General features: G+C 44.0%; 1 protein-coding gene across 6 annotated transcripts in view; it reads left to right on the forward strand.

Annotated features, from left to right (window-relative positions):
* Positions 1-14,274, forward strand: part of PRSS35 (serine protease 35) — a 33,780-nt gene extending 19,506 nt beyond the window's left edge. Inside the window, exons 1-3 of one of the 6 annotated variants that reach the window (XR_014691210.1) lie at positions 2,807-2,975; positions 3,263-3,698; positions 3,789-4,251. Coding sequence is in view for 5 of the 6 variants with exons in the window: in XM_084513838.1 (XP_084369964.1) it covers positions 7,719-7,727; positions 8,207-9,463 (1,266 nt within the window). In the remaining variant the exon portion in view is untranslated. The other 5 variants (XM_084513841.1, XM_084513840.1, XM_084513839.1 and 2 more) reach the window with 5 other exon arrangements.
* The last annotated feature ends 462 nt before the right edge of the window (positions 14,275-14,736 follow it).

A 14,736-nucleotide genomic window follows, 5' to 3' on the forward strand; every position in this document is an offset into this window, starting at 1 on the left:
TGTGGCTTTGTCTAGCTGACTGTTGGAAACTGCCATGGACAGAAACCATGTACCAATCTGAGTGGTACAGTTGGTACAACAGAAGGGAGAGGTCATTTAAAGGGACCTGGACAGGCTGGAGAAACGGGACCATGTGAACTGCATGAAGTTCAACAAGACTGAGTGCAAGGTACTGCACCTGAGTTGGGGCAATCCCAGATGTGAGGACAGACTGGGAGATCTCATTGAGAGCAGCCCTGTGGAGAGAGACTTGGGGATTTTGGTGGACGAAAGGCTCAACATGAGCTAGCAGCATGCGCTAGCAGCCCAGAAGGCCAACTGCTCCTGGCCTGCATCAAGAGATGTGACCAGCAAGTCAAACGAGGTGATTGTCCCCCTCTGCTCTGCCCTCATGAGGCCCCACTCTGAGTGCTGCATTGAAGTCTGGGGCCCCCAGCACAAGAAAAATATGGATCAGCTAGAGTGAGTCCAGAGGTGGGCTACAAAGATGATCAGAAGGCTGGAGCACCTCTCCTATGAAGAAAGGATGAGAGAGCTGGGGATATTGAGCCTGGAGAAGACTCCAGGGAGATCTCAGTGGGTTTATGTGACATGGTAGTGGGGGACCATAGGGGTGGCTTCTGTGAGAAGAAGCCAGTAGCTGCCCCATGTTAGACCAGGGGCCCACTGCTGCCCAGAGCTGAGCCAATAAGCAATGTTTTTTGCACCTCCGTAAGGGCATATTTAAGAAAGGAAGGAAAAAAATGCTGAAATAGCAGCTGGGAGAGAGAGAGCAGTGAGAAACAGCCCTGCAGACAACCAAGTCAGTGCAGAAGGAGTTGGAGGAGTTACTCCAGGTGTTGGAGCAGCAGTTCCCCTGCAGCCTGTAGAGAGGCCCCTGGTGGAGCAGGCTGTCCCCCTGCAGCCCATGGGTCCCACATGGAGCAGATCTCCATGCTGCAGCCCCCCCATGGGTGGAGGAGCCCCCGGGGGAGCAGGTGGATGTGGCCTGGAGGAGGCTGCGGCCCATGGAGAGCCCCCACAGGAGCAGGCCCCGGGCCGGAGCTGCAGCCCATGGAGAGGAGCCCATGCAGGAGCAGGGGGTCTGGGGGGAGCTGCCGCCCACCTGTGGGGGCCCCGTGCTGGAGCAGTTTGCTCCTGGGGGATGGACCCCATGGGACGGAGCCGTGTGGGAGCAGTGCTTGAGGAGCTGCTGCCTGTGGGCAGCCACTGCAGGCTCAGTTTGGGAAGGTTGGCATCCCATGGAAGGAACCCCAATAAATTATATGAATTTCCCAATGCTGAGTTTGTTTTGCCCATGATGATAACTGTTGAGTGATCTCCCTGTCCTTATCTCAACCCTTGAGCCCTTTCCATTGTATTTTCTCCCCCTTTCCCTTTGAGGAGGGGGAGTGAGAGAGCAGTTGTAGTGGACAACGCTTGGTTGACCTGTGAAACTTGCCACCACAGGCAGCTGTGAATGCTAAAGGCCTACCTAGGTTTAAGGAAAGATGGCCAAGTGCCTGATAAAGAATCCCAGCAAAGGTTATTAGGTGAGTAGAAACTACATCTGCCACAGGAAACCTCTGAGTTTAAAATATTAGTGGTAGGGAAAGTGCTCAAAGGGACTACTTGATATAGGGCTTGATCTTGCCCTATACTAATTCTCTTTCAGAGCCTTTTGGTCTAGAAAAGCCTTTGGCCTGACCCAGTGTGAAAGTGATTATGTTCAAGAAATTGCTTGTAAAACATAACTACCTGGTAACATTAATTTCTATCCTCCCTTGTCAGCTAAACTGGGAACCCTTCAGCTCATTTTCTCAGGTACATAAATAATTAGTATTACACTTTTAAGTTGTACACACAAGCAGCAACAAAAGCAGACCTGCAAGAAAATTAACATTTTGAAGAAATCAACTCAAAGATTTTAAATGAAACTTTAGGCTGCAGTTCCTGGCCAATGCCTTGTTTCCAACCTACTTATATAATTAGTTCCACTAAATTTCAAAAGTTAAGTCTTCGAAAGGAAGGATATTCTTATGATTACGGCAACAAAATAGCACTCTGGAGATCTCAACTTGATCTCTAGCAATGCCACAAATTTCCTGCCGGTTTTGGCAAATCAAGAGGGCCATCGTCTAGCGCGAGCTGATTTCAGTAGAAGAACTCACTGAGTTGACTCTGGTTAAGAGTCTGGTTGACTCTTGCAAAAGTCTTTAATGAGTGAATTTTTTCATGTGGTGCACCTGCACAGCACAGGAAGAACTGTGTTGTAGGGCAGGGGGCTGTGGGACACCAGCTGGGACTCCTGGTTCCTCCATGGGGGCCTGCAATGGTACAGGACCCACGGACCCCCAACCAAAGGTCTCTGCCTTGGCAAGGGTGAAGAAAAGGCACCAAAGCTCAGCTCCAGTGCTGGGTTTTCTGCCTGTCTACAACCACACGGGCTCCGGGAGCCTGGGCAGGGGAAGACAGAGGCATTAGACGGAGTGGGAGGAAGAGAGGGGAGAAGAGGAGGGAGGTGCTGGGAGGGCTGGGGCCCTGATGAGCGGGGCTGAGGCTCCTGAGGAGCGGACCCAGCATGGCCCGGGCGGGGAAGGCGCTGCGGGACCCCGAGGGAAGGGCGGGGAGACCCGGCCCGGCCCCAGCTGGTATCACCCCGTCTCTCCGCGGCGCTGCGCCTCCCCGCCCCGTGCCTTCATCCCACCCCATCCCACCCGAGGGGATCTCCTCTCAGCCCTCCCCTTCTCTCCCTGCCGTCCTCCCTTTCATTTTTTTTTTTTCTTCCCTTTTTCCATCCCCTCCCCCGCCCGGGAAGACCCGGCAGCTCCCCCCCGCCCCGTCCTCAGTAGCCGCGGGTGCTCGGCGGCGGCGGGTGCCGGGACCGGGGGCGGCGGGGCAGGGCAGGACAGGGCAGGACAGGGCAGGACAGGGCAGGGGGTCTCTCACAGCCTGGAGGTGGCCGCTTTTCCTTCCCTGGGCTCCATCGGAGCCAGGTACGGCCCGGGGGGAGGCTGCCCGCACCTGGCCGGGGCGGCAGCCGCCGGGGAGCGGGGCAGGAGGAGGGCTGGGGGTGGCCGCGTCCTTGCCACCGGGCAAAATTTGGGGGGGCTGAGGGGTGTCGGTGCCTGGGGCTTGTGCAGGATTTGGTGTAAAGCCCCTGCCGCGTTAGCCTGAGGGATGCAGTTTTGATAGGACTGAAAAGCGACACGTTGCTCTGACCCTCTCCACCCCCCCCCCCCTTTTTTTTTTCTTTTCTTTTTTTAACACGGGCGACTAGCAGGACAGACGAGAGGGGCACACTTATTCCCCTTTCAGGAGGTTTTGCCTCTGTACAGCTTCGGCTGTAGGCACGGAGGGAGCCTCTTCGCATTTCAAAACAACCTCTCCTTTAATTCTGATTCACCCCCGCAGTATTTGTGCTACCATTCCTGCTCTCTTTTTTGGAATTGACACTAATTTTATCCAGATTCGTCACCGCTGGGAGCAGATTTATCTCGGAATCGCAAGAGAGCTGTGCCAAGGTATTTAACTTTCAGGCTCGGGAGAGAGGGAACTCCTTTGGATCAGCCACAGCAAGGCAGAGCCTCCCGCGGTCACGCCTGAAAGCAGGACCAGAGGATGGCTAAGGAGCTTTAGCGAGTGGGAGCCTTCCCCTCCAGATCCTCGGCTTCTCCCAGGAAAACACCGGACTTCCAAGCGCTTGATGCACACAAACGGTGAGCAGAAGCGGAGCGGGCGATGAAAAAGCAAAGACCCAATTTTTTTCCCCCCCCTCAATCTCTGTTTCTCTGCTGATGTCCCCCCAGGGCATCAGGCTCGGGCAGAGCCGCCGGGGACGGGGACCCAGGGCAAGTTCAGACCCGGCAGCCGCTCAGCTCGTCCCGGACCGCAGCGGGATGGGGCTGTGGAGTTGGGGATTTTCCCTCTTCGGCCCCCTCCCCAAACCTGGCAGGGGAGGAGGGCGCAGCCCCGGGCAGAGAGGAGCGGGGGCTGCCTGGTGGCGAGCCCCGGGGCTGGGAGAGGCTCCCGGAGAGGGCTGAGCAGGGTTGCAAAGAAAGTTGCAAAGCGCTCGTGCTCTGCCGCTTGCCCCCGAAAGGAGCCGTTCCGGTCTGAGCCGTGCCGAGCCGAGCTGTCCCGTGCCGGTCTGAGCACAGCCCAACTGAGCTGTGCCCGTCCAAGAAGTACCGAGCCGTGCCGTGCCGGTTTGAGCCCAGCCGAGCCGTGCTGTGCTGAGCCGCTCCGAGCCGTGCTGAGCCGTGCCGAGCCGTGCTGAGCCGTGCCGCTGTCCGGGCGCGCCACCCAGCGGCTGCCGACACAGGTTGGCCGGGGGTTCTCCCTGCCCCCGTGGGGAAACAGAAATCATTTTTCGTTCTTTATTTTTTTTTTCCTTTTATTTTGTTTCTTTTTTTATTATTTTAATTTCCTTTTTTTTTTTTTATTTTTTATTTTTTTTTTTTGGGTGTAGTTTCAGGAACCCACAAGAGTTTTCAAAAAGCCTTGTAAAATTTGTTCTTCTTATGCCTACTGAAGCAGCTTAAATTTTGTAAGAGCCAGGAGTCACTGTTTTTTTATTTTTTATTTTTTCTCCATAAGCGGGAGTGCAGGATGAAATCTGTGCACTGACATCCAGAGGAGTGAAGGGAGCAGTGGTGGATAGGGTTAGGGTGATGGCTTCTTGCAGGAAGTATGAGATTTCCAAAAATGTCCTCCCTTTTGCTTTGTCAGTGCACAACTGTCAATTCCAGCTTTCAGACCATTTAAAGAACAAGGCCAAAAGCAGTTAAGGAGCTGGGTAGTGTTTCAGCTTATCATATTTTGTGGTCTGAGAACTGCATCTGAATTTTTGCAAGTCTAATGTGAATTGTGCTGACTTTCCTACAAGCCCAGGCTGCTCTGAACAAACCAAGATAAAACACCATGAGGCAGTAGGACAAAACTTTTCTTCTGTTTAAGCTACACTGACAAATAAATTCAGCCTGGGGTAGCCTGAAGAGAAGCATAGTCCAGGACTGCCAGTCTACAAACCTTCTGATCATTTGAAGTGCATTCTTCCGGAGTCATATAGGTCATACTGACGATATTTAAATGATATCCTGAAGAGGTAGAACACAGGTATGTTTCATAAGTGCAGAAACAGTTAATGATAGAAACAGGACGTGAGAAGAGCTGAAAATGCCTTTACATGCATGGCAGCTGGAATGAGGACAGAGTCCTTGCACTTATCCACTGGGCTTGGTAATCAGGGGGAAAGTATCAAAATTTTCACAACACCAAGACTCTCTTTCATTTTCTGGTTTTTATCTTCTTCTGTCTTCTCTGAAGCAATTCATCCTGTCATAAAGGCAGAGCTGACTGAAGGCTTCTAATTACTGTAACCCAACCCAAAATTTATATGGGAAAAGAGCAAAGAAAAAGAGAGGGCAGAGCCTGGGGTTTGGAGGAAGAGCAAAGAACAGCGTGGCAGAAAGTGAGAGTAAGATTTTGGGGATCTTTTTGTCCTCCCAGCTTATAGCCTTATTCCTTCTCCCTTTCTCTCACCATGCAGTCATGTCTTTGCAGCCATCTACACAATTCCATCCTTGCTACCTGGCAAGAGAAACCCCTGCGTTCCCCCCTGTGCCAACAGCCTGTGCTGGCCATAGCAACTGTTGTCTTTTCCCGTGCTTGATGTTGTCCTTGCTTAAGCAGTAAAGTTCTGGTTAGTAAACAGACCTTGAGTGCCTGGCTGTAAATGACAATGCTGCCTACTGGGACCACTCTGCCCTGTAATGAAAATTACCATTTTCATCAAGCTCCTTGGCTTGGACTTCTTCCAGTTCTACTGAAGCATAGTTGCCCATTTAGTTCATTACAAAAAACAAGTAGCTCATTAAAAATGATGGAAACCATGGTGTCCAAGACTGTCTTTATAAGTACTGAGCACTTGAGTATAGTGTTTCAAACAGGAGGCTGTGATGCATCTATTCAGGGTTGTGTGTTTTGTTTTGTTTTATTCTTTTTAAAGAGTGGCTGAAAGGAGGCAGGGTACTTACCCATTTGCTTGTAGGATGTCTCTGTGCAAAGCAAAGTTCGTTATGAATCCAGCTGGGAAGGCTTCAGCCATCTCAGTGGAATGACATCAACCGAGGCACTTCTAAGACTTTCTATATGAACTAGCAGTTAGTGAATTAACTTTCCTTAGTGCTCACAAAATTCAGCTACAGAAAACTATCAAACACCCAGACCCTGAAGAAGAGCTGAGAACGGGAGGAGCATTTTAGGAAGAGAACCTAGAAAAGGCATTCTCAAGCCTGATGGAAGCAGCAAGTTTCTTCATACCTTGTATCTCTTCAACATCTATATTAGGACAAAGCATATTTAAATCAGCATTTCCACATTAATATCACATGATTTACCATCAAGTCATGTTAGCCTCTGACAGGCTCAACATGAAGAAAAGGAGATGCTTTCTAATGCAAGTAGTTAAGCAGTGGAAACCTTCAATGGAGAACATTGTGGGTACAAGATTTTGTGGGTGTTCAAGGGAAGACTGGGTAACCTATTGAAGAGAAATCCACTGAGGTTTACTCACACTACAGAAACTACCTCTGGCTTAGATTCTGTGAGATGCAAGTGGTTTTAAGTGAAGAGAATATGAGGGAGGAGGGCCATACCTGGTTGCTCTATTCATGTGCTTTGTGGTAGGCATCCGCATTTGGCCAGCATCAGAAACAAGATGTTAGGCTAGATGGACCTATGATCAGGCCAGGAAAACCATTCCTACGTTCTCATCATAGAGAATTTATTTTGACACCTTATTATTTATCTATAAATATGTAAAATTCGAATTCCTCTTCAAATTTAGTACTAATTAAGCAATAATAAAACAATACTTTGAAAGTAATGCTGCATATAAAACTTAGTGCTTACATATGTGCATTTTTGCAATACCAATAAACTAGACTGGTATGGCCAAGTGGTGTCTCCCTGCAAAATCTTGCTACTGGGATGACTGCTCTGCTTTCAAAATCCTCAAATATCTTTCAGTATGATTACATGCACCCCAGAGCTTAGGCCTGTGAGTCACTGTAATTTCCAGATGTCTTACAAAAGTTCACACATCTTCTCCAAAACCTGAGTTAGCTACTTTAAAGCCAGGGTAATTATATATATGGTATTGTAAAATGTGTTTCAAGTATATCCAAATAAGTAAACTCTAGGTCAAAGTCAGTGTTCCACGCAGGCTAAGGTAAAAAGTATCAAAAGCTACACCAACACAAAACTGCCCTCTGAATTTGGCTTTAGAATCAACAACCTGCATTTGAGCCATAGTGCATAGTTAGCTAAAAAGTGATAGCTGTTACCTCTCACAGGCAAGAACTATGTCTACATGGTGTAGATGCCTCAAAATTATAGTTGTTGGTCCATTGTTTGGCTTTTAAAGTGATGTTACCACTTCTTTTTCCATGTTACACACATGCTCCTCTGGTTTTTTCATGCTGTATCTTTAGCTAGCCTGTAACCAGGTTATTTCACTGTGTGGGGCTACTCATTCTAAACAAAGCTCAAGAAAATGCAAGAGCTTGTCTTTGCCCTGATTTATACTCCCATCACAATGCAAACCAGAAAGCTTAACCACATACATACCCTTGAATTGCTTGGCTTTTAAAGTTTAATCATAGGCTCTTTCTTTCTACACAGCTGAGGTTTCCATGTAATTGGAATAAAGGATATGAGAATGGAGTGCAGCTTTCCTGATGGCAGCGGTTAGTAGCTGGTTAATGCCACTGATAGCACTGCAGCCAAAGGAGAAAAATGGTATTTTCAGTAATGTTTTGAGCTCAAAATCAAGAGTTCTGAGTTCGGTTTCTGGCTCTGCCACAGACTTCTAGCAATTTCACATTCTTTCTGCATGTTTCCCAGCTACGGATGAGTATAATATGTTTTGTTTTGTTTTGTTTTGTTTTGTTTTTGTCTTTCTGATTTAAAGTGTTAGCTCTTTGTGTGGTGTGTCACCCTATCTAGGTGGGCCTATCCACATGTGACCATAAGACACAGACAGTAGATTTTCTTCAGACTTTGTGGGATCCTGCAGGAAAAAGGCATGCCATGAGTCAGCAGACTTCTCCCTCCTACTTGGCTGGGCTTTCCTGTGTGTATATATTGCATGATTATGTTTTTAAGATACTGAGATAACTGCATGTATTTCAACTGCATATTTTCAAATCTCTCTGTCTTGTTTTAGAAAAAAATAGACAAAATGGAGCACATGTTACTGCTCTTCATATTTTTCTTGCCTACATTGGGTCTTGCTAATGGAACAGAAACTGAACAAGATTTTACTTGGCACTTAAAGAAGATTCCCCAAATTGTGAGTGAAAGAACTTTCTCCCTTGACAGCCCTAAATTCGAAGCAAAACCCAACTTAGAGCTGAACAGTGTATGTGGAATTGAGTGTCAAAGAAAATTGCCAGTGCCCAGCTTGTCTGACTTGAAGGACCTCTTATCCTATGAGACTGTTTTCGAGAATGGCACGCGGACCCTGACTGAAGTGAATGTCCTTGGACTAACACATGTTTCAGCTGGAAACACAACTACACATAAGTCATTGAGGAAGAAAAGGCAGATATATGGAACAGACAGTAGGTTCAGCATCTACGACAAACGCTTTATGACCAACTTTCCCTTCAACACAGCTGTGAAGGTCTCCACTGGCTGTAGTGGCATTCTCATTTCCCCCAAGCACGTGCTAACAGCTGCCCACTGCCTGCATAACGGCAAGGATTATGTTAAAGGCAGCAAAAGACTGAGGGTGGGCCTGATGAAAACAAAGTCCAGAGGTGATGGCAGGAGACGCAAAGGAGCTAAGAGAAGTAGGAGAGAAGCTTCTGAGGCCCAAGAGGATCCTAAAGTTGACACAGGACTGAGGCGGCGATCCAAAGGTGGTGGGAGAAAGCAGAGGAGATCTGGGAGGAAGCAGGAGACCTCGGATGGCATGCCCTCCTTTCAGTGGACCAGAGTGAAGAGTACCCACATCCCAAAAGGCTGGTTTAAGGGTGTCTCTGGGGATATTGCCCTGGATTACGATTATGCTGTTCTTGAGCTCAAGCGTCCCCACAAAAGGAAATACATGGAACTAGGAATCAGCCCAACCATCAAAATGATGCCTGGGAGCATGATCCACTTCTCAGGTTTTGACAACGACCGATCTGGGCAGCTGGTCTACAGATTTTGTAGCATTTCTGATGAGTCCAATGATCTCTTTTATCAGTATTGTGATGCTGAGCCCGGCTCCACTGGATCTGGCATCTATCTCCGTCTTAAGGAGCCAAACAAAAAGAAGTGGAAACGCAAGATCATTGCTGTTTATTCGGGCCATCAGTGGGTGGATGTCAATGGGGAACAGCAGGATTATAATGTAGCAGTAAGAATTACTCCTCTTAAATATGCCCAGATTTGTTTCTGGATACATGGGAATGACGAGAATTGCACACAAGGCTGAAGAGAGCTGAAATTAACTTGCCTAGCACCCAAATTATAATAGAGTGAAAATCTTCTGCCAGCAGTTACCGAAAGAACATCACTCTACGTCAGGATGCTTTTGAACTCAAAGCTTGCAAGTAATGTTACGGTGACTTGAGTAATGCTGAATGGTTGGGGAGCGGGTAGAGTTGTCAAACAAAGTATTTTTAATTGTAATCAACCCTAGATCTGCACTTAAAAGCCCAAACTATATTTATATCCACAATTGTGATAAATTCAAATCGTTCATGTCAGAAAAAAAAATGACTACACTTGTATGTCATTTTTTTTTCCCCAAGGGAAGGATTGAAGCTTCTCAAATTGGTATCCAACAATATATGCTTTTTCAATGGATTTTCTTTTCTCAGGGTTCAGTTCCAATTCTTCAAATTCAAGTTTTGTGTACATCACTTTACCGTCTGTGCAGAATGATCCAGAGTACTGCATGAGACCAAGAAATTATTCTGGCATTTTCTGAAGACCACAGCTTCATGCTGAAAAACAGCAATCTAGTTTGTGCTTGTTATTTTGGAAAGTTTCCTAATCTGGTTGCTGGAGGAACACTCCCATGGAAACCCCAAATTTTTGTAGCTGATGACTAGACCTAAAGGGCAAGTTTTCACTTCATTGCTCAGTAGAAAAAAACAAAGAGAAATTAAAGAACATAGAAGTTTCCATGTTTGGGAGAAGAAGAAACATCTGAGCATAACTTAATGCTTTTTTATACCTTCTTTGAGAAGCAATACAAGTCTTAAATATACGTATTTGTTTTCTAATTAGTATTTGGAAAACTGTAGCTTTAGCTTCTTTTCAAACGTTTATCTTTCCCATTAGGCAAGGTCACTGACTTCAGAAGTGGCTGTTTGACAATCATTTGGAGCTTCACTTCAAAGCCACAGATGAGAGTTTTGTTGGGTGCTAACCATTTTTGCAGGTTCTTAAAATTAGTTTATAAGAATTCAGCTGCATAAATAGGATACTCTGGGTATTAGACTGGGAGTTGGAAAGCAATATTTTGGCATGTCTATATGGTTTTACAAAGTTTTAATCATGTCATATTCAGGCTCCACCTCAACATAAGTCACAGGGTTAAACTAAAAAATTCTCCCAACCACATTATACCACCTTCTGAATGGTGGAAGAACTACCCTGTAGATGATAACAGTTATCTTGCTCAGTAGCAGCAGTAGGTATCAAAAACTTTGGTTCAATATGATTGCTGAACCACACAGTTAATGAAACAAGAGAGCTTGACTTTGATGCGTGAATTGCCTTTTTAAAAAATTGGATGCTGTTTATTGCCACACAAGTCTTAATCTTGTATTTTGTATCACGATTTTGAAGCGCACAGGATTGTTATGGTGCTATGTTAATCTAATATAAAATAATATTTCAGATCACATCCATTCTATTTCAGATCACATCCATTGGGTTTCGTTACTTTTATAATTATTCACCATTGCAATACTTAATTTTTTGATGATTAGGTTTATACTGACCAAAATTAATTTTCTTCCTATGCAGAAGGAAAAAAAAAACAAAAAACAAAAACAAAAAACAAAACAAAACAAAAACAAACAAACAAAAAAAAAAACAAACAAAAAACAAAAACAAACAAAAACAAACAAACAAGATTTTAAAATATGATTTGTTTCTTGGTATATTTGAAATTTGCTTGTAACATTTTTCAATGAAATATGATCATTGTTAGTAACCCACTTTTTTGTAGATGATTGAAAATATAAAACCTGACACTTTGAATGTGCAGGCAACTTTCTTTCACATATTATTACCAAAGGATCAAAATTGAACAGTTGTTTCCATACCATAACTCTAGCAATATTTCATTGATTGGAAGAAATCTCACTTTAAAAGAAATTATTTCTTTCAACTTTAGCCTTTCCAGGCAACATTTAACTTTTTTTTTAAAAAAAAAAACTTGTATGATTGTTTGCAAAAAACTAATATTTTTTAAAGTTTAGAAATTAATGTCTAAGGTTTTAAAGTTAATTATATTTTTTGTTGTTGTTAACATCTCTATGAAGACATACAGCTTCACTGACTAATTTTAAATCACCTCAGTCGAATATTTAATGTTCTTGCTCTATGCAGCAGGCCTACAATATTCCTTAGGTGGCTCTATAATGTGTTTCTTACGTGCCTTTTTCCATAGTTACTGAAACAAATAAGGTACCATATGGTTAATCAATATAAGTCAGCATAGCTCCTTGGATTTTGTTACAGTTTTATCCTCAACATCAATTTGGGTCCAAAACAGATCAAGATAAAGTAGCTTAGTAAATCCATTGGTTGGGGAGTCTTCTTTAGGTGTGCTCATATAGGAAAGGAAATACCATGATTTCTTTATTAGTTTGGGAATCAGGGACAAGGTAGGAATGAAAAATGTTGATATCAACTTTCAAATGGTCTTGTTCTAATAATCATCTGCTTTAAATACCTCAGCCACAACCTGAAATTCTCATACTAGGCTGGTAACAAATGTTTATCCTCAGAGGATGTCCAGTGCCTTATTTAAGGTACTAAGAGATTGAAGAGGCTGGGCAGCGCAACATAAGAATTAATCACAACTATATATATACATATTCAAGCCTCTGTGTCTGAGTGCACATGCAGAGACACATGCAAGCATGGCCTTGGAAAGCACCCACTCTTTTGTCTGGGCCAGCACCTTCAGGCAAATGGAAGACATGAGTGGCCAAAATGTTCATGCCTGTCATATCCTAATGCCAGACAACATTTCAATCTGCTGCTTAGCCTAATAAAGAAGGAAATGCTTTCTGTAGGTGTTGTTACTGCTTACTACAGGAACTTCCTAAATAGTTCATAAATCAGGTATTTAAGTACTGGTGCGTGCAGCCCCAGAGGCCTGCATTAGGCTATTGGTACCAGCCACTGCAAGTGGGACAAGAACTTTTGAGCTGTCAAAATCTCAGATTGCCTTCAAAGAACTGCAGTTGGTATCTTGTTATCTATGGGAAAATAGAGGAGGGGGTGTTCCTAGTAAGGAGTATAGTGCACAGGCATCAGAGCTGGGTTCCCAGCATAGAAGAGGACACATCCCTTGCAATGTTTCTGCAAATAATTTTCCCCTTTTTCAAGTACTGGAGTAGGCATTGTTTGTTTTCCTCAGTACTAATGCTTTTCCATAAGAGTTGAGCTTTTCCTTTAACTGCTTTTCTGGCATTAGGGGGAAAAAAAAGAAAGAAAAAAAGAAAAAAAAAAAGAAAAAAAAATAGCTTAGACAAATCCCTTTTCTGCTAAGGAGCTACTGGCGATTTGTAAGCTTTCCCCAGGCCAAGGATACGCCTCACATACAAACCATTAACACACCCAGACCAGCTTCTGCAAGACACTTGTGCATGTGTTTAGTTTTGGGCTCTGAGAAGTATAATGGAAGCCAAGCAGGTTCTCTGGGATGTGAAAAATTAAGTCTGTTTTATCTTACAAAAGAAAGACACAATGTTAGGTAACAAAATTTATTTCTGTTGTGTGAGGTATGCAGTACCCAATGCTTTCAAAATTGCTTAAAGCTTCTCCTTGACTCACTTCATAACTTACCCATACAAATTCTACAGATTTATGAGTCTGTATAGAGTATGAATCAACCCAGAATATGGCCAAGTAGGAAAATAATTCATCTAAAAGTGGAGGAAAGAAGCAGCTGGGGTCTTCCTCCTACTCTGCTGATAAGGGATCAGCTTGCTGCAAGCAGCAATTACTACAGAAAGAGGCAGCAAAAGAAGTTGATGTTACAGAAGACCAGGAAGAAGGAGGTGGTGTACGAAGGATAAAGAAAGTGAAAAGTAAATGGCCGTGAGGTAGCAGAAGGACCTACTGTAAGAAAGAGTTGGCAGGTGGGAAAGGCACGTTAAGATGTAAAAGTCATAAGTTGCATGGACATCTCCTCTCACTGTTAAGCATGGGGCTGTTCTTCCCAGCTAAAAGCACCAAGGAAAGGGCTGTGAGAGGGAGGGTTCAGGTTCTGGCAGAGACCATTGACAGGCAGCTGTTGTGGACCCTGACCTACAGTCCTTGCCCAAAGTCGCAGGGATTTTGCTTGTGCTCGGTACGTCAGGGTCCTTGGGAAGCAACAGAGCCAAAAGGGTCAGCGGCACAAACCTCCTGGCACACCACGTCACTGAGAGGGTGGTAAGTGATGCCAATTTCTTCCATGTGAACATTTCCAAACCTGACAATTTGGTGGGTTTTCTGCCAAGGCTGTTCCCTGTTTGAATCCCAATCCCAAACTTGAAGTGTTTAATCATTGGTTCTACATTTTGCATGTATCTACAAAGCCTAGCCAATATTTTTTTAAATACCTTTAATATGTTTGGTAGCTTTGTAGAAATGTAGTCAATTCTTTCTAGTTTTAAAGCACAGCATATTGCAGATACTTCCACCTATAATCTACTGGACTAAGGAATAAAATGAAAAATATATATATATTATTAGATTGAAAGCTTAAAATTGCACAATAACCTCAAAGGATTTGGAAGCACATTTGAGTCCCTGGTTTTCATTTTTATTTGCACCAGCCTTTTGCTCCAAGCGTGAGTTAGTATTTAGGTTAAAAACCTTAAGAGGTAGCTTTTATGATTCTTTAATGTTCTTAGTTTTTTAAAGAGTGACAGCAAACTTCAAAAAAAAAATGTGTTTTTATATTTTAAGCTGCACAAAATTACAGCTCATTTGGGAAAATAAATGCAAACCTTCACTATATTAAGATGTTATACAATGCACATGCTATGTCAATAAATATTTTCTATTGTTTTTCTTTTCCTCTTTCATGATGTAATTTTTTAGGTATGTTGTTATTGCACAAACTCAATTCTGCAAATGCCTTTAACTGCTTGTCATTGAATCATATGAGACATGGTCTTACAAGATGCTGATGTCTCTTTAAATTTATTATCAGGAAAATTTCCCTGTCTAATCCTTTCTTCAAGATAGCTATTCTGTGAGCAAATTTGATGAGTAAGAAAATTGGTTCAACAAGGAAATGACTCACAGACTGTGCCACAACTTATTAATTCTGAAATAAGTAATTAGCTGTGTTTCTGCTGTTAGCAACTGTTGTGCTTTCTACCTTGGAGAGCTGTTGAACCAGGCCACATCAGAAATGCGTAAAATATTACAGTGTTGGTTCTCAGCATTCTCTTATCTCCGTTCCCTTGAAATTGGTGGCAGTTTGACCACTGGCAGTAAAGTGAGAGGTTTTTGGCAAGGATGAGA

The sequence above is a fragment of the Aythya ferina genome (genome assembly GCF_964211825.1).
Source record: "Aythya ferina genome assembly, chromosome: 3".
Classification (NCBI taxonomy): Eukaryota; Metazoa; Chordata; class Aves; order Anseriformes; family Anatidae; genus Aythya; species Aythya ferina.